At 47.6% G+C, this 24,577-nt stretch overlaps 1 protein-coding gene across 3 annotated transcripts in view; it reads left to right on the top strand.

Annotated features, from left to right (window-relative positions):
- Positions 1–24,577, top strand: part of RIPOR2 (RHO family interacting cell polarization regulator 2) — a 72,258-nt gene that overhangs the window by 10,958 nt on the left and 36,723 nt on the right. For 2 of the 3 annotated variants that reach the window (XM_074576492.1, XM_074576493.1), the window contains exon 2: positions 24,035–24,161. In XM_074576492.1, coding sequence (XP_074432593.1) covers positions 24,035–24,161 — 127 coding nt within the window. Of the gene's footprint in view, positions 1–5,351; positions 5,367–5,876; positions 6,009–24,034; positions 24,162–24,577 lie in introns of those variants that run through there. The other variant, XM_074576491.1, reaches the window with a different exon arrangement.

Below are 24,577 nucleotides of genomic sequence, written 5' to 3' on the forward strand. Positions count from 1 at the left end.
CAGAGCTTGCCCAAAATTTGCCTCCCAAGTGCAGGTAAGGCTGCAAGGAGAGTCTGGAGATGAACATGGGCTGGGTCCACATTTTCACTGCAGTCCTGATGTAGCCAGCAAGTTTCAGCAGCAGGCATCACTGCCTGGTAACATGGGTAGAGATGGCATCAATCTCTGAGACACCCTCAAATGCAGTAGGTCAGCTGTCATGGTGGAAGATTCAGTTTGTGTCAGGGAGCCAGATCTGGGCACTCGAGAGCCAAGAACAGGAAAGAGCCAAGATTCAAGAGGATCCCAACGAGGAAGCTGGGATCAGATTGACTTACTGTCTACAAAGTCAAACCCTTTCCTGGAGATGTTCTAACAGGGCCTTCTTGATCTTACACATATTGGTTGTGCTGGGAAAGGCAGCCCCAAGCAGGTATCCCACGTGCCGTGGGAAGCACTGCATCCCACTCTCCACACTTCTCTGGGCAAGGTGGGAGAGAGGGTTTTGAGGTTGTCCAGCAGCAGGACTTCAAACCAGTCCGTTGCCAACAGCATGGAAGAGGTTGTCCGACAGCCACGCTCCCAAAAAGCAGACCGACAGCGCCATACCTGTTGCTTCAGATCTCTGATCACTACCATAGCTTTGATCATTGCACTGAGTAGCTGACTTCCAGCTGTCCAGGAAAGCAAAAATAAGTTTCCAGCAGTTTTTCATGCATCTTAATTAGAAAACAAGGAATGCTTTTCAAAAACAAGAGGGGGAAAAAAAACAAGGCTAGAGCTGCAGTACTAGACATGCCATCCACACACTTGGCATGCACTTAAGAGTGGCTCAGCCGGCCCTGGTTGCTAAGCAGTCTAAGAAACTGGAATGTGCTGCTCCCTCCAACCCTCCACGAACTCCTCCCCATTGCCACCCAAAACCTGCCCAGAAGAGGCATCGGGGCTGATTTTTGAAAGGGGGACAGTTCTGGGGGGAAAAATGCAATCAGTGTCTCCTTTGTCCTGTTCCCCCAAGTTATATATGTGAGGGCAGGTAGGGTGTATGTTTGTGCATATGCCTCCTGAATTTAACTTGCTATCTTCAAATGGGGGCAGAGGGACAGGCTGTTGGTGGGAAGTGTTCTTGCTCTGAAGGCTGCTATCTCAGACCACCACAAATGCAGCAAGGTGGCGCAAAAAGGAGATAAAAGGATTGCCTATGGAAGACGTTATCTCTTGCGGTGCATCAAAAGCTAAAGGCAACTCCCCTTTCCATCCCTAGCCCTCTCCCTCCTCCCCCATAGCTGTTCCTTGGTGTACCAACTGTGTCCTGACCACCATGCCCCAGGGCACAACCACTGTGTTATACTGCAGTCATTCCCAAAGATCCATCTGTGCTGAGCATCTGGACAGAAGTCCCAGAAAATTGAATCCGTTCCTGAATCAGTGCAGAAGATCAGTGCAAGTAACTTTTTCCCCCAAAGTGCCCTGAGAGCTGCAGGTGGAAAGCTTTGCAAAAACAACATCAAGAGAAATGAGGAACTTAAGGGTGGAGCAGCAGCACAGTGATGGGAAGTAAAAAGGGGGGAAATGGTTGCACAGTGGTTAGAGGATGTCAGCAGTCAAAAACAAGTGGGTATCAAACTCTTTTAGAAGGAGAGCAAGAAGCGTTACAGGATGACAAGAAGCGCAAGTCAGATGTACTGGGCAGGCTCAGCGGACAGAGAAAGTATAAATATGGGAACGGAGTCAACCCAAAGAGCAGCATGGTCAGGGTGTAGTATAGAGAGCAGGAGATTTGTGGCAACACTTTAATATGTTTAGCTGGAAAGAGTAATGGTGAACTTGCATACGGTCAGCAAGTTAAAGCTCATGCCTTGCCCAGATTGCTCATGACAGGGGTCAGGCTCTTGTCTTTTACCTTTCCTCTTTCCAAGCGATGGTTCTGGCACCTGCTATGCTCTCCACTCTGAAATCTGATCATTCACCTCTTTTTTTGGACCACATTCTCCAGGTAAAAGCACTCAGGTTTGCTACCTGTGTTCCCACAGGAGGCTTGCCTGGGTGTGATACCTGCTGGAGACGTCCCGTGGGGTGTCCATCAGTGATCTGAAGATGCCATGAGCTTCCAGGCACCCCTTTGTGAGCCAGGGAGTTACACAGAAACACAGCAAAGAAAAAGCCCATACACAAATTGTCTTCCTTAAGGGCTAGGGCAGGCCTGATCTACCTCAGACATCCAAAGCTCAAAGCCATGGTCTACCCACCGGCGCCCTGCCTCCTTTGGCCTCTTGCTGATCTGAACATGCTAACGAGAGAACTCCATGCAAATTGCTACCTGCATGGTCTGCTGAGCATTGCCACCCACCACCAACCCTTGCTTTTGGGTGAATGGAGTCACCTAGGACCAGGTTAAATCTTTGTGTCTGCATAACAAACACACATTCCTGCAGCAAGCAGGGAAATTGCAGCAATATCCCACTTTTTCACGGGGCTCAACACAGAGTCCTCCCTCAGAATATCTTCTGGGGGAAAGAGGGCTCCTCTCAGACCTCTATCCAGACTACTGAGTCCTGCTGCCCCTTTCCAGGTTTCTCTAGATGACACGTCTGCAATGGAGCTGAAAGCCAGGGGGTCTTCCTGCTCTGCTGATTCGGGGGATTCAGTGGTCTGGAGCCCATGGGGCGATGGGAAAACCAAAGTTCTTCTCATTGTATCCACCCCCCAGACCGGTGTGTAACTGATGCGTATCAGCCAGAAAATCCTGCTCAGCCCATGCAAAAAGCCTTCCAGGTGCCTGGGAGGAGCAGAGCATTTAGGTATTCTCAGACTATAATCTCTTCTCTGATAATCCTGATTTACTCTTTGGCTTGGGAGCAAAGGCTAATAGAAAGCAAAGTGCTCCAGCAAATCCCGGCAGGTAATTTAGGAACTCTGGCTTAGTTCTCTCAAGTATAATGTGGGGTTTACCATTGCTGGGAATTAGTGTTTGTGAAGGTGCACTGGCGCTGGCAGGGAGATGGAAGTGGAGCATAATTGGCAATTACCGGTTTGGAGAGGTCACTGTTTTCTAGCGACAAAGCTCGAATCAGCTGTTGTCACTTGGAAATTTCACTGGGGACATTCATGCTGACCTATTTTGAACATAACAGCAGATTACACTGCAATACAGTGAATAATTTATCGGAGTTGTAGCATGATCACAGGCACAATACAGCGGCAGCTTCGGTTCCTGCCTAATGATGGAGGGAGGCAGAGCTCTCTGGCATTTTCCACTGATTTAGCAAAACAAGGCACACGTGGAACGACTGACCCGAGCCTTTCAAAAGCATGTGTGTCAGGACAAATACATGTCCAGAAGGACTAAGTGGGGCAAAGATTTTATCTAGAGCATCCGTGAACCTACTCAGTCTCCTAGGAGTTCCGGCAAGCTGCAGCACTGGGAACAGAGAAGTGGGAATGTGTGTAGGGTTGGGGGTGATGGAGAGGAGGAAATTAACTTTCTGCGTTTGCTATGCAAAACTGTATTGAGAAACCAAGAGAAATAGCTCATACATCCCTAGCACATGTATTTGCATAGGACAGAGAATATTTCCTTGAAAGAGGAGGCTGCAAATGAATGAGGTATTTGCATCTGCAACCTTAAGTTCAAAAAATCTTCTGCAAGATAAGACCGAAAGGGCCAGAGGGAATTTCTAACATGGGTTACACACAGAGTAATTGCCAAGAACTACTGTAGGAGGCTCAAGGTTGAAGTAAGATGCTGCAATTCTTTAACAAATTAACCAGGCTTCCACAGTGAGAGCTGCCACCCCCTAAAAGGCTGAAATGGAGTCAAAAGCATATTAAGTATGCATGATGAGACATTTATAGCTTTCAGCATTGCCACAAATATTCCCTCTCCTCTTCCCCTGGCATTCCACAGCCCGAAGCACACAGCTGCTTTTTCCAGAAAACAACTTCTCCGCCTCGGCCTCAGAGTTCACGTCCTATGTGAAACACATGAAACGAGGGTGTAGTCGATTCAGTCAGAGACACAGAAAGGTCACCCTAAAAATTTCACCTCGCAGCTACAGCAGTAGTGCTGTGTCGGCAGTGGCCCCTACACTTTTTCCAGTGGAGAAGCGGTTTTCCTCTGGAAATGCCACCGCTGCGATCGCTGTAGAGCCCATCCGAACTCCGAAACCTTGGAAACGGCCCACAGGCCCCAGAGGTCTGCACGCCAGCGTGAAGAGCATCCATTTCTGCTTTAACTGAATCTGGAGTAGTTTTCTCTCATTTCTTCTCAAGGCTACAGGGTGCTGTTTATTTTCAGCATACAATATAAATAACACATGTTCATTATTACTGCTGAAAATTACTTAAGACGATAGGTCAGATGGAATTGGCAGCTTGGGTTTTTTATTCAGTGAGGCTTTTTTTTTCCATGTGCCGTGCCCTGCGAAACCCCAACTCTTTTTCTTTGCTGTCATTTCCTAAACTTCTCCATAAGGTATCACCCTCTGTGTGACAGGTCTGTGTGCTCCATGAAAAACATTTTCTTCTGAAAGGGTGAGTCTACCTATCCTGACCCAAACGGGGAAAGACAGGTATATAGGGAGAATATCAGTATTGCCTCCTCAAGCCGCCTTCCAAATTGTGTCTATTTATGAACCCCACAGACTTGCCAGAGATGCCCTCTGCGCCCCCCCTCCCCTGCCAAAAAAATAAAAAAATAAAAAAATCACTTCCAGCTGTTTCAGAGGCAGAAGGGAGAGCTTGTTGAAGGACTCTGCAACAGCTTTAAATGTTGGAAGAGGAACAGCAAATCATATAGAAAATAGGACATGAGTGTTTGGTACTTTGTTGTTGAGTGACGGCTAATGTAAAAGTCCAGTATGAAAAAAATCTGCAGAAGAGAAATTAAGTCCTAAGGGCACCAAGAAATATATGCAGAATCCTTACCTTTATAGAGAGATGTGTTTATAGTAAATAGGGCTATACATTTTTGAAGGAAGACTGAATTTGAAGAAAATACCCCATAATCTCTGGGAAAATACAGCATTCCTGCCTTTTTTTCTTTCTTGGGGTAATACAGGAAAGATGCTCAGCGGAAGAAATGTAAGCTCCATTCATTGCAATGTTCTTTCCTTCCTATTCACATCTAACTGCTGCTTTCTTCCCTCCCAATATCCAAATGTAGAGGCTGCTCTCGCACACGCTACCGAAGGCAATGGGAGGCTACCGGGAGTAGCCCACCGGACACGGGGGGAAGGGGAGCGGCGGCGGCCCGTTCCCGGCACCTGTTCGCCGGGGGACGATCAGGGGAGTATTTTGCGTGTGTTCAATCCTTTGGCCAAACCGGCCGAGAGGCAACAAGGGCCGAATGGAAATCGGGAAGAGACCCGCCGCCGCTGCCCAAAAAGGTGCAGAGAAGCCGCCGGGGCGAGATGGGGGGAGCCCGTCGGGGGGGTCCGCACCCCTCCGCACCGCCCGTCGGGGGGTCCACACACCCCTTCGCATCCCTCCGGACTAGCCGTGGGGAGCTCCGCACCGCCCGTGGGGGGTCCGCACCCCTCCGTACCGCTTCGCTCCGCCCGTGGCGGGGGGGGTCCGCACCCATCCGCACCCCCCTGCTCCGCCCGCGGGGGGCTCCGCACCCCTCCCCACCGCCCGCGGGGGCGGACCGCGACCGCGCAGCGCCGCGCAGCAGCACCTCCCTCCCCCTCCTCCTCCTCCTCCTCCGCCTCCGCCTCCTCCTCCTCGTCCCTCCCGCAGCTCCGCAAGGAAAAGCCGGCAGCGGCTGCGCTCGCTGCCAGAGCGGCGGTGCGCTGCGACCGGAGATGGGCTGCCCCCTCTCCTCCTCTTCTTCCTCCTTTTTAATTTAAAAACAAAAAATAGATTTTTTTATTTTTTTTTTTTTTAATTCTTATTAGCTATCGTTAGCATTGCGGTTGCGGGCGCTGCCGCCGGGGATGGGGCTCGGCGGTGCCCGAGGAGCGCTGGGCGGCGGCGGGCGCCGGGGCGGGCTGTGAAGCGGCGGCGGGCGGCCCCGCCGGCAGCGACAGGTACCCGGGCGGTCACCGGCGGGTGGGTGGACAGAAACCCGCGTGGGAAGTGGGAGGAAGGTGAGGGGGGGTCCCGTTCCCCAGGCGGGACGTGGCCGAGCTGAGCCCCGAGAGCTGGAGGGGTCGGCTCCGGTCCAACGCCCCGCCGGACCCGGGGGTTAGGAGGAAAGGGGTTTTTTTTTGAGGAGGGAAAAAAGGGGTTTCTGTGGGGCTTCTTATGTATGGTTTTAGGGTGGGAATGTGAAGAAAATCTTGGTTGTGGGTGTTCGCTGAGGGACACGAAAAGCTGTGCAGAGGAACTTGGTTTAATGTTTTCTCTGAGCGCATGGAAGTGCTTAGCCTTGTTTCCATAAAAACAAACAAACAAAAAAATCTCAGAGTTTCCTTAGGTCTTGTCTTTCTATTTCCAGTGAGCTTTTATGGTATTACTGGTTAGAGGAAAGCTTAGACCCTCTTAAGTTTTCCTTTCAGTCTCTGGCTCATTCCCAAGGACTGATGCAAACGTATTACACCCTGGCATTGCACTTCAGTTTACCTTTGAATGCCCTGGTTACAAAAGGTCATCCGAATCCTATGACTGATCTTTCTATTGCGGTGTTAACTGAGCATTTTGCTCTCTCTCATTCAAAGTTTCAAAAAGCTTTCTGGAAACTGTGTGTGCACGTTTGTGTGCGTGTGGCCATTCTGCCTTTGCACCCTTTCATGCGTCTGGCTGGGAAGAGCTGAATGTATTTTCAGCGTAATTTCTGCATTCATTAATCTGGCCGTGCATTCTGCCATGCTCATCTTAATTACTGTGTTTGAGCTGCTGTCACGCAGCTGGAGCCCGGGGCAGGGAGCACACTCCCAAACAGAAACATTATCTTCATCCTCTCCAGTGGCTAATTAGATTTCACAAGCATCCCGCTCCCTCTGAATAAACAGAAAGTGGGAGCATACCCAAACGGGGGGGCTTCAGGAAGGAGGCAAGAGGAAGGTGTCATTCCTAAAAGACTTCTGTGCTCACTACCCAGCCGTCTCTGAGATCTTCATGCGCCGGGAAGAGACAGAATGACATCTGGCTTATTGTGGCCACATTTGAGGAAGGTATCCACTGGGATGGGTTAGAAGCCCTGCTTTGTAACCATAACGGGCAAACATGACAGATTGCTCCACACTTAAGTATGGGTGGCTATATATTACACAGTGGGAGTCTAAAGGCAGCAAAATCTGTCTTGTCTTCCATAAATTCAGCATTTTCTCAGCCAGTAACTAAATCACTGGGACAGTCACTTAAGATGGTGTCTGTGCTGCTTGCAAGTGCAGTTAAGCGTGTGTGCAATGGGGAATTTTAAAATCCCAGCATCCATAACCTGATGCGCGTTTAACTTTTGACATCCAAGGAGCACTTCCTTGACAGGGTGTGGGCTTTGGCATTGGGGTGTTTTTTTGTTTGTTTCTTTGTTTTTCTTTTTAAGAAGCAACAGATTGAATTTCTTTCCACGATCTTGCCTAAGGAACAGAGCAGTTAGCTTTTCTGTGTCTCTGCTCCTCTCTTGAATGACAATACTGTTATATCTTAGAGGTTTTTCTGTAGCAGAATTAATATTTCTTAAACGCTTGGGAATGTGTAAGTCTGTGGTTTGTGAAGGAGCATCCTGAAGTGAGAAGGTTCCTTTACCTCCTTGTGGTCTCAAGGCACATGACCATTTTATTCACCTGTATCACAGAACAAACACTCAGGGTAAGAGCGGCACAAAGCACGGCCTCAAAACTCACAGCAGCACGTTCAGACGCCACGCAGGGTTACCTTTCACTCTTTGATGTTTTTAAAGCCAAGCGAGCAGACAGGTAACTTCCAGACAAAGCATGCTGCTGGGAGAGGTCCATTTCTGGGGGAAGCCGCCTTGCTTCCCCACTGGGAAGAAGCGGGAGCGAGAACTAAAGGCAGCATTGGCTTTTTCCAAAAAAGGGATGGCTGGTCTGACTTTTTTTTTTTTTTCTCATGCTATACATGTGGCAGTGACAAGCTGCTCACGGACAGCCCGCTTACTGGGGTAGTTTTCATCAGTCAAGCTAAGCTGCAAGCAGAGCGGGGGAGATAGATAGGTGGCTTGTGTCTGTGGCCATTTAACCAGCGCAAGGCATCAGCCACAAGCAGACAGGGAAGGAAGCGAGGAGAGCGATGCCTGAACGCACACTCCTGGCACGGGCTCGTTAGTGAGGACCAGGAGATGAATTAGGATCAGATCAGGGACCTGTCGCATTTCAAGCCGTGTGGTTCCTGGATGACTCTATTAACAGAACGTTAAGAAACCTGGTTATTTTCCCACTTAGCAGGAGCTCGGAGGCCACTGTTTTGTTCACTCGACTTCCAGCGCTTGCTGCTCTTCTGGCGAGGGGTGTGTGCGTGTGTATGTGTTAAAGAAGTTTCTCAGTAAGAGATTTTAAAAACAATAACGACGAAGAGCATGCATTGACTAGATTTCCACCACCCCCCCGCTCCAGGTTTTGCGTCGGTTGTGTCAGTGACTCCAAGATGTGCTTGCCCTTTTGGAAGGCAGAGAGAAAGAATTGGGCTCACTGTGAACTGAAAATCAAATTTAAAGTCTTTTGACACCAGCAGTAATTTTGCTCGGGGGGGACTCCACAAGCTGTGGTGGCTGGACTTTGGATTTGCAGCAGTGTAAACTAGAATTTAATTTCCTCCCTGTAGCTGAGTTGCTTGTATCACTGTCCTTCAGACAATTTTAGTTTTACCAGATCAAGGCAGGAGGGCATTCTGTGCGCAGAAGAGCTGGGTGGCCAGGGGAGGAATGGTGGGATGGGCTTTGCCAACTCCCCTGTGAGGGGGTTGGGAGGAGAGCGGCAGCCGGAGCCAACCCTGGATGCAATAAACTGGATCATATTATATATCTCTGCCTAATGTCAGGAATGGCTTAGCAAAGGCTAGGCAGCCAGCTCACGTTGAGCCCCACGACCGGTCCTTCCCTGCATATCCCAAATCAAAGCAGAAGCAGCGTATTTTCCTGGCCACTGCTGCCCAGCAGCTTTATGTGCAAACGCTGCTTTTGTACTCTCCTGTCCCAGCCTGGGTGGGCTGGGCTGGGGCTGGCTTGCTCTTGCTCCTGTCTCACAGAGCTGGTGCTCTAGCTGCTGCTTCGGGCTGGTATTTCAAGGGGAAAGAAAGCAGCGGGTACCAGGTAATCCTCTCCCGCAGCTGGTTTTACCCCCATTTGGCAACCTAGAGACAGCTGCCATGCCAAAACCTGCTTGAGCATCCTCCTGTGGGCAAGCACTTCTTGTTTGCTCCCTGGAACACCTTGTGCTCTCGTTTTATTGCAAGTGGGCCGCAGTTTTATCTCAACTTGCATAGAATCCTAGAATAGGTTGGGTTGGAAGGGACCTTTAAAGGTCACCTAGTCCAACGCCCCTGCAATAAGCAGGGACATCTTCAACTAGATCAGGTTGCTCAGAGCCCCGTCCAACCTGACCTTGAATGTTTCCAGGGATGGGGCATCTTCCACCTCTCTGGGCAACCTGTGCCAGTGTCTCACCACTCTCTCTGTAAAAAATGTCTTCCTTCTAGTCTGAATCAACCCTCTTTTAGTTTAAAGCCATTACCCCTTGTCCTGTCACTACAGGCCTGCATCCAGGGGATTTGGATTCAATCCCCCAAGTCGTGGCCCTCCAACTCTACCTTTGAAGTATCTTTGCAGCTGGGTCTGGTGCTATTGGGAAGAAAGAGAACCCCCCTCTCCGACCAGGTCCAAGTTAATTAGGAAGCCGCAGCGAGGCTCCAGGAACCGTCTGTATCCCAGCTGTGATCAAAAAGCAGGTCCCAGTACGTGCTGCCCTGCTCACTGGAAGGCATGGAGAAGAGCAGGTTCCTTGGCGCTCTTGAGTTGCTTTTTGGCAGCATCAAGCACAAACCTTGCCTTGGTCTTTGCATCCAGGCTCTGTACCCGGTGGCCTCAATAAGAAGCAAGTCCTCTAAGAGTGACGCAAGAGCTAACTGGGTTTTTTTTTTTCCTAAACTTGTCTTTTTCTGCTGTGTTTTTCTGTTACAAGGGTATCCTGTAATTTTTACCCCCCAACCAGCACAAAAGAAACGAGGGATTAGCACAGAAGTATGCGAGCATCTTTCTTCTTTTCAATGGGAGGAACAAATTGGAGCTGACAGTTCCCTGGAACCAGCGCAATACATGAAGTAGTCACAATAATACATTTTATCTTCCAGCCCTTTTAAAGCATCAGAAGCTCTCCGGTCTCTGATGCCTCCAGTAAGCTGACCTTGGCTGGCAGAGCCAGCCACCTCATTACTGCTGTCCCACTGCTCACAGCCTGCCCACTCTCCTGGCCCTCACGCAGCCCGATTAGCTGCAGCAGCTAGAGCTTCCCAGATCAGGCAGCCTGCTGGTAACCCTTCAGTGACACCAGGTCTGTTTCAAATAATCCCTTCTGCAAGAAACCATTTTTTAAATTATTTTTTTTTTCTTTTAATTCAAAAATAACATTTAGCCGCAACACCCAGAGATTTGTCAGGGTTGACTTTTTCCTGAAAGCGTGACCAACAGGAAAACTTTAAGCGATCCATCAACTCCAAAAAGCAGTCGCGGCAGTGAAAAATCTATCCAGTCATCGCTGAGGTTCTGCTTTTAGCTTGTGCCTTCATGTCCACAAAAGACCAGGCTAGCCTGGCCCTGTGTATTACTAATTAAACCTTTCTATTTGAGCTGACCAAAGGAAGGAACTCATTTACAGCGAAATCTGTAGGAGACAGACAGGCAAATAAGCACCTGCAAATAGCTGCAGGAGGTTTGTGTTTCAACAGACGGGGCAAGGTTGAGCACCGCAGCTTCCTTTCTCTTCCCCCAAATTATCATCTCGCTGTCTGAGCAGCCCAAACAGCTCGATTTGTCCCTCAGCGAGATGTCTTTCCTCTTTGTCAAATTTATCTTACTAGGAGACTGAGGCAAAACAAAGGAAAAATAGGGCTTGTAGTGAATGCACCCCTTGAAGATGCCTCAGACGTCTTGGGGAGAGGAGCTAATGGTTGGGGGGGCTGAGAAGGTGGCGCTGGTCCATGGTGGTGCGAGAGGCGGGCAGGTGGGATGGTCGATGTAGCTCTGTGTTCAAAGTCCGATGAGCGTTTTCTAGTCGTATGACATGAGGGAAAGGGACTTTTCCATAATTGAGCAACCTGACATCCTCTGTTGGTATTTAATTTAAAAATGTTTGGTTTTAAAACTTTAGTTGCGGAACAGAAGTAGGGACGTATGTTACAGCTTTGTGCAGTCACATCCCCGCAAGCAGTCTTTGGCCAGGGGGTTGCCCCGCGTATGGAGACACCTTTTCCCCCCCTCATCCCTGCAAGCACTGCCGGGTTACGGGAGCAACAGCTATCCCTGTGCACTTTCCCAGCCATACAGGCGCGTCCGTGGGTGATGATGCTGTTGAAAAAATGCCACTGCTCAGTTAAGTGTATAATGTGCCAAGTCCCGCGTGACTGACTGTCCTTTCCTTGTCTCGTTGGGTACGTCTGCAAAATACCACTTTGTTAGTTCAAAGAAGGAGTTGGGGTTTTGCACGGGGATGATTGGGGGATGGGAGGCAATTTGCTGTGAGGTGCTCTTTCAACCATGAGGCGTTTTCCTGAATTCAGTGTAACACTCGCAGGCCACATCTACTTAGATATACACAGAATCTTATTAATAACAATAGACATCCGCAAAAGTAAACAGAGATGAATGTTTAGTTTATTAGCTGTTCAGGTTAATAAAACCAAGAGCTGGAAGTGCTCATAAAGTCATCTGTGCTACGCGAAAGCAAACCGAAGCCATATTAAAAATGCTAAGACTTCAGCTGAGGCTGGAGAATAATCAGTTTAAAATGCTGCCTGCATATACCAAGGTTTGGGTTTCTTTGAAATTAGAGGGAGACGTTGCCGTCATCTCCCCAGAGGGCAGCTGGACCACAAAGCCTTGTTTCCATGCACGCAGGTGCTGGACTGGGAAGTGCTTCCAATATATTTGATTTCCACGCCGTATGCTGAAAGCGGAAGCTCCCTGAAGGTTAGATGGCTTTTCATCTGCAGTTACCCAACAAGGGGTTGCTTTTTCCCCATTCTTTCCTGGCTCTGCCCTTAAAATAATCCTCCTGCTTCCCGGTAGAGAAGGCACCGGTGGATCCAGTGTAACAGCTCCTATGCCTGAGCAGAAGCCAAATGCTGTAGGCATGATTTCTTCAGCCACTGTATTTCTTACGGGCATGTCGTTCTGCCACCAGGTGAGGAAGAAAATTGCTTCCCTTGGCAAAAGGAGAAAATAGTTTTCCTTCATCATATGAAACCATTATATCCTCCTTTTCCTATACCCAGAATGATGGTCCATCACTGTTATGTGAATTGGAAAATGCAGAAACCTCAACAGAGAAGGAAAGGAGAAAAGAGTGGGAGGGCAGTGGAGGACAAACTGCGGGGTCAGTCCTATAAGCCGTTCATTAGCCTGCGATGGCCCCTGTGATGGTGGGCTTTTCTTTTCAATGGCAGACTGTGGAAAAGCGGGGCTGTGCCGAGATGCGTGCAGCCTTAATTTGTGCAATGAAAAGTTATGCAAGATAATTACCTTGTAGTTCAGCAACAATAAACGCTGTCAGATCTGTTTAATCCATGCTCGGTTTATCCTTAATGTCTCTGTATCTGAAAGACTCAAATGGTAACTAATCCTATAGCATGGCTGGACCATATGACGTTTTAAACTCAAGATTTCTTTTTTTAATGCTCACTACAGATTAAATTTAACAATTTAACCTGACTAGATCTACTTACCGTATATTGAAGGGTTTCATCAGGTTTGCATTGGCTGTGTCTGTGACAGTAAACTACGGGCATTTGGGATTGTTCTCAGGCACAGACCTGCCTGTACCTGTGGCATTAAACTCCATTGTCCTCCAAAAGAGGGAAGCACATGAAGACTGCTTTGGGAATGGTCCTTGGCCCGTGCTGCTTCCCGAACCATGCCCAGTAGTTGTGTGGGAGAGCACGAAGTGGCCCAAGCCAAGTCTGTGCCAGCAATTGCTCAAACAACGTAACCTCCTTTGCCCCAAGGAGCAGAAAGCCCTTGCAGATTCAAGAGGGAACAGCTTTTCTATACTGAGAAACTTCGAATCACAGAATAGGTTGGGTTGGAAGGGACCTTTAAAGTTCATCTAGTTCAATGGCCCCCTTCCCCCCTGCAATGAGCAGGGACATCTTCAACTAGATCAGGTTGCTCAGAGCCCCATCCAGCCTGACCTTGAATGGTTCCAGGGATGGGGCATCTACCACCTCTCTGGGCAACCTGGGCCACCCTCATTGTAAAAAAATTCTTCCTTCTATCTAGTCTGAATCTTCCCTCTTTTAGTTTAAAGCCCTTACCCCTTCACAGCAGGCACTGCAAAAGTTTGTCCCCATCTTTCTTATAAGCCCCTTTAAGTACTGAAAGGAGGTAGTAAGGTCTCCCCGGAGCCTTCTCTTCTCCAGGCTGAACAAACCCAACTCTCTCAGCCTGTCTTCACAGGAGAGGTGCTCCAGCCCTCTGATCGTTTTTGTGGCCCTCCTCTGGACTCGCTCCAAACATGTCCATGTCCTTCTTATGTTGAGGGCCCCAGAGCTTGATGCAGTACTCCAGATGGGGTCTCACCAGAGTGGAGTAGAGGGGTAGAATCACCTCCCTTGACCTGCTGGCCACGCTGCTTTTGATGCAGCCCAGGATATGGTTGGCCTTCTGGGCTGCGAGCGCACATGGCTGGCTCAACCTGATCGCTACTGAAATGAAATGTGATTTCAGAAAGTGGCGGCAAGGAGAGCAGTTCTCCATAAAATTGTAGGTATTTTTTTCAAGCGGTTCCTGTAAACACTTGTGTATCTATAAAGATGTCCTGCTTTTTTGTGCTGGTGGGCTGCAACCGCTCAGTGTAAAACCGCATTGTGGGTCAGGGAGCTGGGATACCTGTACCTTCTGGCAGCCGCACGCAGCAGTCGCGTTCCTGGTGTTGCTCAGCTGCCCTGTTGGTTGTCAAATCTCTTCTCCGGTACCAGGGTCATTAACACAAGCTTTTCCAAGAGTGACCCTCTACCTAGCACAGACTCCCCTCACCCCTTCATCCTGCATCAAATCTCTTTCAGCTGCTTTTTACAGCTCCTTTAATGATCCTGGGTATGGGTAGAGAACATGGGGGTGGTTTGGGAGAAGGTTAGGCTGTTTGGTGGTACTAGGTATGCACTGTTGTCTCCTATACCCTTGAGAGTTTTTAAAGATTAAAATGCTTTAACCAGAAGAATAATAGCCTCAGCCATAACTTTAAAGAAAAGTTCTAAAAGTCATATATGTAAGATCTTCTCTAGCACAAGATTCAAGTTCTGAATTTAAATGAACTGAAGCCGAGAGACACAAGTTACATCAGAGCACACAGCCTCTCTTGGTAGTGCATGGACAGTGTTCACCTACTTGATGTACTAGAAGAGAGCTTCAGACACATGCTATAGCCAAATATAAAAGAAGTAACAGAGGACTTTTATGGCAATGCTCTTGAAATGGCCACACTTGTGAGGTGTCAAAAAGATTAAATAAATCCGTTGCTGCAATGCTCCTGTCTGGGACAAGAACATCCAGCTTTAAAGATCTTCTGTCCTAAAACCTGGGGCGATGTATCTTCACCAATATTTTAGTGAGTGATGTGCCATTAAGACAGCCCTTGAAATAGAACAATCATATAAACATCCAAGGCGTTTTAAGTCACCCTAATCCCACCTATTTAAAGAGGAGCAGCACAGCCTTTGTATCTCATTAGCGACTGAAAGGATTTGACAACAATGATGTTTTACTTTCCTTTCAGGGATGAAAAGCCTATCCTATTTGTTTAATTTAGCTCACTCTTGCTTATATTAGAGCGTACCTGGAGTGGATACCAAGTACAGCTACAGTTGGTCTGTCTTGGCTGAAGCAAAACAAATAATCTCTAGAGCAGCCCACTGTTTACCTAAACCATCCTACACATGTTTACTTGATGCATTTATTTTCCTGCAGATAAAAGGAGGCAGTAGCCTCCGACTGCTGTCCTTGCCCGTGCTGCTGCCATCTGCATTAAGCGAGGGTTGTAAACAGCAGAAATACGGGTGCAAAGTACTAAGAGAACACAGCACTCTTAAGGATGATTTTCTATTAAACACTGCTGGGTCATTGCTTTTCTCTCCTGTCAGTGAGAGGGTTTTTATGTTCATTGCTTACACAGTCTGAGAACATGAAGCCACTCCACTGCTTACACTTGACACATGAATTTAGGTCACTTGCTCAGAGGCATCATGGATTTTGCCAGAAGATTCCCACCAGAGTTGCATCTGTTGACATAGATAGTGGGGCTGACTTACCCCACTTGTTCTCAGATCTTACGGGCTCGTCCAAATGTTACTGTTGGTCAGTAAGGGACAAGGGAGACCACCAGCACCACTCGTGGTTTCCGAGGCCTCCCCTGCTGCTAATGCTTCCAACAGTGCCCAATAGGTTGCTCGCTTTTTGTGTTCGGAGCAGACAAATTGAAATTCCACCCAATGCGTGTTGTCAACCGGGCAGTGTTCGGTGGCATACGCCGAAAGAGGTAGAGAAGTCGCCAGGCTGCTGCTAGACGGAGCGATTCCCACAGCCCGTTTTGCATCCTGCTAGTCTTACTCCTTCTCACAAGATCCTTCCTGGTAGTTTATCTCCTAATATAGGGAAAGATAACAGAGCAGCACAAAGCCTTCCACCTTTACTACTGCGTCACACTGCCAAAATGACAGGGTGATCCACCACGTGCGCAGGTTGCTCGCGCTGAACCCCTGTTACGGATTTGGGGCAAGGTGGATTTGAAGCACGCAGAGATCGTTCTCAGTTGATTTTCAGAAATGCTTTTTCTTTAGATTATTTGCTGTTACTTGAATGGCAGGGTGGCTTTGTTTTTAATTAAATCTTTAATTGACATAAAGAATAATCAATGATGAGTAGAATTGGAGCTGACTTCTAATCAAAGATAATTCTGCATACCGGGGTGGGTTTGAAATGAATGAACGTCAAATCCGATTAGGCGGCTGGATTCTGATCCCTCAGCCACGCTCATATGTACTGTTAAAGACCAAATTTTGCTTGTCTCCACGAATGCCAGCTGAAAATGATCGCTCTGTGTTCCTCGTGCTGCCGCAAGGGACAGACATTAGGGAGGGCATGGCCCAGGGTTCCTGCGCACGCTCATTCCAGCTGCTAGCGCCGAACAAACGTTGGAGCTGCAAAAAATGAGATCAGCTACCACGAACCCATCTGTCGTGTGCAGGAGCCATTTAGGATCAAATTTATTTTCCTGGGGTTTATTACGGCGAAATGACTCATTTGCATCTCCCTCTCCTTGTGTTTTCGGCACGTGTGGTACCAAGGGTAAGGAGCGGTGCTGTAGGTGTTTCTCCGAGGGGAGGTTAAGCAGAGGGAAGAGCAGTTTGTGACTCCCCAGCTGTGGAAACGGGGCATGTACCAAGAGCTCTGGTGAAAAAAGTAGCTACAAAAAGGTCAGGAAGCAAGGTCATCGTGGTACAAGATGGAAGGGGTGCTGCTTTGCCTTAGCCACTGTTAGTCAGTATTTCTGTGCGAGTCGATGAGAGTTAGAGCCAAATGCACATTTTACAGTAAAAATAAAATATGAAATGAAAAGTCCCCACTTAGACTTTGGCACCTAGGCTGGTGTGAAAGACGACCACGGCTTACTGAATTGATGGAGCTATATTGCTGTGGGAGCATCAAGTCCTATACATTTACAGCCACAGAGGCTTTACCATTTTGCTATTGACCTGGATTGTTAGCTTTCTTCTTATTACTCTTATTATTGCTTTTTTAGTTTATGTACTTAATCCAGTTTGGGTAGGAGAAGCAGAACAAACAGCATGAGCTATTCCAGATGGTAGACAACTTGTGTTTCTGCTCAGGGTGTCTAGTGATGAGCTAGCAAATACTGTAGTATTTGAGTTGAAAATGTCCTTACGTACAACATAAAAAATGTTCTTACGGAAATGAGACCATAAAGTACAAGTCTTGCTATTAGTATCAAGTCTTGGGAAAAATAGTATTTGAAACAAAAGCTAAAATTTGGTACCCAAAGCTAATGTTTTCATTTATTAGGAACAGGTAACGGTGGCTTGTACTCGCTCGCAGGGATTTCTGCATGACAAAGTAAAGCTCCCAGCTATGGGCTTAAGTAGAGCTATAAAAGATGCATGAGTTACATAAACACTTCTTTGTGCATTGTAAAAGCCGAATCCACCCGAACTGAAGGTATTGAAATACAACTAATAAAAGAAAGAATCACTGCAGGCATCACTAACGCAGATAAAGCCATCAGTGAAAAGTGAGCACAAGCCTTCAGAGAGACCCCGCTGGATAGTTGGCAGCGTGAGAGGCTTGGCTTGGATGTCCATGGTGGGGGAAGAGACCCACCTCAGGCTGACAGTGATGGTAGGATGAGCTGCGGTGGGTTAAACTAAGATTCTTGTTGCTGCAAGACATGGAGCAGAAGCTTGCCTCCTTGTCCTGAGGCAGGAATACATGGCTACCAACATCTTTGATGGCCACCCAAGCGTGACTCAGATGCTCCCCCATCTCCCATTTGAAGGAGAGGGAGCCGTCTCGGCCATATCTCCTTCTGTGTGCAATACTGCTCTACGCAGCCATGCTGGTAAGCCCATGTGGCTCTTTTTCTGTAAGCTAAAATTAACATTTGAAGCTCACAGATCTGTTGGCCTTTCACCGGCTGATGTAGGCTTGGGAAGTGTGCTTGTCAGTGTAGCCATATGCTGCTATTTAGGAATATCTCATAGCCTTGGACTTTGATGGAACAAATGCACATGATTTTGTTCTGGCAACCAAGAATAGTTCTTCAGATGGAGCTCACATGTCTGTACAACTCTGGCAAATGCTACCCTGCACAAGGAAATAGCAGCCCAGTCACTGGGAGCATAAAATGTGCCATGAAAGTCTTCATTCATGTAATCCAGTGGCCAACAGAAGACACCATTCGACAGGGGCTTCCAGGAGATCCCATCCCACGGAAATGTTCCTGGCACGTTCAGTAGTTATGAGCTTGTGCACTAATGCCTAACAGTTTTTGTCCTAAAAATGTAAAAACCCTTATGAAAGAATTAAATTTCTAGTGAAAGATTTTATAATGCACCTGAGGGCTCTTACCCATATATTATTGTCAAATTTTTATATTAAAAAAACATGCACAAGAATGTCTACATTATCATCCAAGATGCATACCTCTGTGCCTTCTAGGAGTCTAGGGAACATGGAAACCATAAATTCCAGGTGGTTGTTTGGGCTACTGGCCATGCAGGCCTCATATTGCCAGGGTGATTCAATTAAGTGAGAAGGAAGAAGTTGGAAAATGAATATTAAAAATGACTAGACTTTAGGCTACAAAAGCAAGCGACACCAGCTGAAGGCGTACTGAAGGAGTTTAGCGTTGAACTGAGCCTGACTGAGTTTAGAGTTGAATTGTGCTCTTTGGGTTTATGAGTGCAGAGCGGGAAGAATTGGCTGTCTGGGAGGAGGACATGACTTCTAGGGTATAATCAGTTTCTTCCCTTATTGGATTTTTTCTTTTGGAGATGCATGCTCCTAAATGGGATCTTATTGCCATTAAAAATTTTTAGCTTTGTAAACTGGTCAGCTAGTCTCATAAGCAGAACATAGACCTTGACACAGACAAGAGAGGAACGTAATCACTTCTTCCATTATTCAAGAAGGTACCAGTTCATTTGTTGGACATACCCCGGGTCTGTAAGTAAGAAATGCTCCTAGCATGCAAAAGAGAATCAGTTGACTGCTGTAGCAATGCACTCGCATCAGTTTAGTGGCATTTTAGCTTAACCTAAATAATTATCACCCAATTTTATTGGACAGCCGGCAGACCACGGAACAACAGAAGCAACAACAAACAAACCCTCTCACTGTAGGGATTGCAGCTCCTTAGGTACAGAATGGGCCTTGAAACATGTGTCACACACACAAAAAAAGATAGGAACAAAGGATTATCAAGACTCCCTTCAGTCATTGAGTCCTACTCCCCATTCCCATTTAATCAAGGATTATACATAATCCCAAAGTGTCCTCGAAGCCTCTATTCCATGAACACTCAGCTGCAGACGGCTCCCTAACACCCTCCAGCAAACCCTGGACCCAAAGCCATAACTGTAGCTGCTACAGGAGGAATCCAGGGCACCATCACCACTGGCACAGGTATCGCAGCTTTACATGGGTGCTAGCACATGTGTAGCAAAAACAACTTCCCCTCATCCTGTGGTGAACAAGAAATATCACCTCCAGATCAGTCATGGTGAAAAAACAAAAAGGGACCATGTGAAAGTCAATCTAGATTTAGCAAACGTGTTTCTTCCCCTCTCTTAGCTTGGATTGAAGTCCACGTGGTTTATCAAATATTTCAGCATTATGGGAGGTGGGGGTCCATGCTGAGGGTGATGAGGAGAGGGCAGCCCTGTGGAAGTGATGGGCTCGACGGTCCCTTCCCCTTTCATTAGCTCAGGCTCAGCTGTTTTCCCGTTTCTGGACTGAAAGGAGAGAGGGGACTTTTATTTCCCTGGGGACAGAGACATCATCAATTATCTGCCATTCCCTGCTGCAAGATGTCAGAGAATAGGGCAGAGAAAGAGTACTGATAGGATTTCACCTTATCCCTCGACTCTGCTGATGGGCTCATCATTCATCTACTGTGCACTTACCATGGGCAATACTAATTATATTAATTATGCTCCAACACAGCACATGCTTATATTAACAGTAAGCAGACTGGTGACTTTTTAAAAAGAAACATCAGTGGTTCGTTAGCTGTATAGATTTAAAAATGTAAGCATACTCATTGCATCCATTGCTGAGGAGGATCTCTCGAATCTCAAAAGCGTTTAATACTGTATAAATGTGCAATATGCCTTACATTGAGAGCAAAATGCATACTGTATCTGGAAGACAGTAGCATTGTATCAGGTAACTACTAAGTGCAGACTTAGAAACTTGGTCACTGCATTGGAGTAGCACCAAAGTCCCCTTGGTAGTGTTCATTTATAGGGACACTGGTCAGGTCAACAAGAGATCTGGGTAAGTCCTTGTGGGCTGAGCCTTATTGAAATTACACTAGTGACTACATCTATGCGTATAATCAGAATCCAAATGTGTTATTAATTTCAGAGGTTGGTTTATTTAGTTGATAGCGTGGAGGCCCGTGAATCGTTCAAGAGACAGGAAAATAAATCCCCCTCTACAAAGTGTATTACAACGATGTGACAAATACTCATCGCTCAAAGTGTATTTGCTAGATGTAGGTATGATAAATAATCCATCGACGCGGTGCTCGTATGCAACCCCTGTCTGCGTGAGTCTGGGCTAAGGGGCTGCTGCTGCTAGGCAGAGCCGGTGCAATTTTGTGAGGTCAGTTGGAAATATCTGAGATGTCAGCAAAATAAGTTTAAATCTTAAGAACAGATTGCGTTTGTACAATAGAGTCAACCTCTAAACTTGACAAACTGAAAAGTGACCGAACTGGGAGATTTCATCAGTTCTGACTCCGTTACCTCCTTTTATCACAGTTCGTGTCAGTACAGAAATTAAACATACATTGATCACCAAGATTTTATATAATAGAGAGAGAGAGCACAAGCCTATCTGGGCTCTAATTTCTGACCACTTTACGCAAAAGCAAAGCAGAAGTAGCTCCTGGCACGTCTTCAATTTGCATTTCAATTGCACTTCTTTCCCACTTCCTTCTGGTGTCTTGAGGAAAGCCTTAGCTACTAAAGCATTGCAAAGCCGTGAGTGCTTGGGCAAAATAAATGAAATAAATAACTAAATTCCTTCTCCAAAATTATTATTTTTTTTAATTTCTCCACAGCAAAAGAAAACTTAAAGACTTGCAGTATGTGTGCACACATTCACATATGGACATAAAGATTTTGTTTGGAGCGAAACCCATTCGTCTTTCATTCACATTAATACAGAAGATATTCATCGAGTGGAAGGTGTTAGTGTTTTGACAAGAGCTTTGAATCTAAAGTAATTACATTTTTATTGCCAATGTGGTCATGGCCAGGACCTAACTTCAAGTTTGGTTTTATTCCCCTTATTTGCTGAGGAGGAACAGCTGATGTTTATGCAGTTAAATCTTCTCTGACTGTCAGCATTGTTTACCTTCTACCCTTGTAGGTCTCCAGATGCTGTCTGGGGGGGTGTTAATCATCCTGTCAAACAGGGCAAGTGCTGAACACTTCCAAGGGATTTTCTGCTCCTTGGCACTCTGGACCCAGCTTTTAATGTGAGTCCTTGGGTGCAAATGGGAGCGCACAGCACACACTGTAACTGTTTTAAGTTTATTTGCAAAACCAAAGGGAACTTGCTGCATGGATCCCAGAGTACTGCGATCGAGTGGTTTCTGCTTTGTCTCTCGGGACCTGGTTCCCGGTGGGGTTTGGACTGTTAGACATCAGCTGCCGTGGGTAGAAGCTGTACTGTCTCCAGGGATGTGAGGTTTGACCCTGGCAGCTGCAAAGTGGCTTCTGCCAAGTGCTGGGTATCAGGAAGCCTCAGCAGAGCTCAGCCCTGCAGAGGTGTGCTGAGAGCCTTAAGGAGCTAGGGATGGGTGTTGGGCCAAATTTGGGCTCTCATTGACTGAAGGCTCAAGTATCTGTGGCTGGAGCATGTTTATCCCTGTGTGAGTCAGCCAAAGCGTGTCCTCACGGCAATTTCTGCCGAGCCTGTGAGGTGCAGCTGCTCCCCAGACCCTCCTGCTCCCACCCTCTCCCTTTCCTTCATCTCTCCTGGCCGTGGGTTTCTGCCTGGTGTGGATGCTCATGGCACTGGTCTGCCTGAGAGCGGCTTCTTTATCCCAAGGGTTTATCCTCGCTGTGGATAAGCTGACATGGCTCTGAGCTGGACACGCTGTGGCCCACCTCAGCCGGGGACACGAACAGTGGAGCATCATTATCTGCTGGCCACAGTGGAGGAGAAAACTGGCCTTAATTGCAGCCCAGGTGGTACCTCTGAGGGCTGTCCAGTCACAGGGGACCAGCTCTTGCTTCAGAAACAGAAAGATTAGCACTGTTTTGGTTGTGCACTAGAGAAAATTTCACATTACCAGTAGTGCTGGCAATGCTGGGACTAGGAGAAATATTTCTGGTGGAGCTCTTGCAGAAATATTCCTGCAGAAAGCGGCTCCGCAGGCAATGCCGTCCTCTCCAGGGAGAAGCGGTAGTTCACCACCACGCCAAATGTCACCTCAAAGAATATTTGCCCAGCTTGGTGCGGCAAATTAAACACAACTGGACAGCACACAACATTTCCCCATGTGTTTGCTTTCTCCGGTGAGTGTTTGCCATGCAGGCACCATGTAGCTCTGGTGCTTATCTTTAATAAATATGTTCGGTTGCGAAGGCTTATGTTGCAAATCCGTACCTTTCAGAAGTGGCTGGTTTTGTGGGCTCTTGTGATCGTTCCTCATCTGCAGGATGAGATGGGGGTTTAGACTTGCTGTCACCCCTTCATCCCCGTAGGTCGTGGTTTTGGAGAGCATCAGCTCCAGCCGCTGCCACGCCATCCTGCCTCGGCACCAAACTCACCCAGCTGTTCGGAGTGCAATGAACTGGGGGCATGGGGCAGGACAGGTCCAGCTTTTAAAATAAATGGGGGGAAACAAAATATCTAAAAAAAAAGATCTCTCTTTTTCATTTTTTGTCAGGTTATTTTTAAGCTGGCCTAGTTTCTCAATCCATTTTGCAGTGCAAGGGCGTTAGCAGCCGTGCTGGCACCCTGGGAAGGAAGGAGGCGGTGAGAGGACAGGTCCTGCGGGATGGAGGAGCAGCACCTGAGGACCAGTACCCTCTTCTCCAGCATCCCCCTTCCCTTCCCGCTCCCTGCCCTGCTGCCTGGCCTCAACTGGTCATGAAGCTCCTCAGACGGCTCGGTGAGGCCATTCCCCTCACCAGAGCAGTACAAAACCAAGGCAGCAGAAAAATCTGCTTCATTCTCTGCCGAGGGCAGCAAGCGCTGGGGTCGAGACAAGGAAAACAGCGGATCAAGGAGGAAAGGAAAAGGGAGGCATCCCCCTTGCCCCTCGTGGCAGCAGCAAGCTGATGGAGCTGTTGTGAAGCACAGCACTTGTTTACTATTTCTTTGCGAGTGGATTGAAATCACCTTAGTTTGGTGCAGATGCTGAGCTGGGCGTTGAAAATGAGCACATACAGAGTAAGGGCTTCCTCCCAGGGTGCTGAGCCCTCCCCCCCCACACACACACTCCCCCCACCTTCCCCGAACACGTGAAATGCAGAGCGTAAGGTGCCTGGAGGTTGTTGTGGTGTAGAGCATCCGTCTCTCATCACGACATGCCGTGGCTGCCTGTACACCCACTGCATCTTCCTCCTCAGCAGCCAGGCGGGAACAGCCACGGGGAAAACGAGCAAGGCTTGGAGGGGAGCTGCAGGACTTGATTCGTGCTGAACAAACCCTCTTTTTTTTTTTTTTTTTTTTTTTTTTTTTTTAATTTCAATATATGTAATAACACTTCGTGGTGATGGTGAGTGCCCCTCAAGGCCTCTGCACACTCCCAAAATAATCTCCGGGACACCTCGATGTAGCAGATGGGGACAGCAGGGCTGGGGGAGAAGCATGCTGGGCACAGTAGAAATTGGGGATGGCGTTGGGATTAGCACGCTGAAGCATCTGGTTTCTAGTCCCACATCCAGACCCTCTTTGTGTCTCCAGCATGTTTTCAGTAGACCCTGGGATGTAAGTCAGAAGTGAAAATGGGACTATTTTATTTTTTAGGTGGGACAGTTTGGCAATGCAAACAGATTTGTGCCCTGGTTCACGCCCCCTCGTGGGGTTCAGTTACCCTTTACCATGCCTGATGGACACCAGGCAGTCCCTGCCTCACCGCCCGCCTCTTACCCTCCGTTGTCACTGACCTGCTTTCTGTTCTTTTTTCAGGAATATCTTCCAGGCTGCCCGAAATCATGTCAATAGGATCACATTCATTCTCTCCAGGAGGTCCTAATGGGATTATTAGAAGCCAGTCCTTCGCTGGCTTCAGCGGGCTTCAAGAGAGACGCTCCAGGCAAGTCCTGTGTTCTCTAAGGGGAATTTCCAAATCAGGCCCTAAGGGAGGGTGAAGGTGGAAAAGAGCCGAGAGAAGACAGCCTCCTCTCTGATTGCAAAAGAAAGTCTTCTAGGCTAAAATATCTCTCTCTATTGTTTGTATAATTAAGCTATTGCCCTCTGCCTTAGCTACCAAATGCCTGTTTGCCTCTCCTCCATTAATGCAGGGCTTCCTCGCGTGTCTCAGAGCTGTGAGAGAGTTTTGGATAATCGTTTTAATTTACAAACTTATGCAGTGATCTTTTCAGCATGTGAAATGTGCAGGAGCATGATACATTTCCCACCGCCCCCAACTTAAGACCGTTGCTACCCAAAAGACAGTTTTGTCATTGCCGCACTGCTATGAATTCAGAACAACTCTTTTTTCCTTTGCAG

The sequence above is a fragment of the Larus michahellis genome, chromosome 2, assembly GCF_964199755.1.
Source record: "Larus michahellis chromosome 2, bLarMic1.1, whole genome shotgun sequence".
Lineage (NCBI taxonomy): Eukaryota > Metazoa > Chordata > Aves > Charadriiformes > Laridae > Larus > Larus michahellis.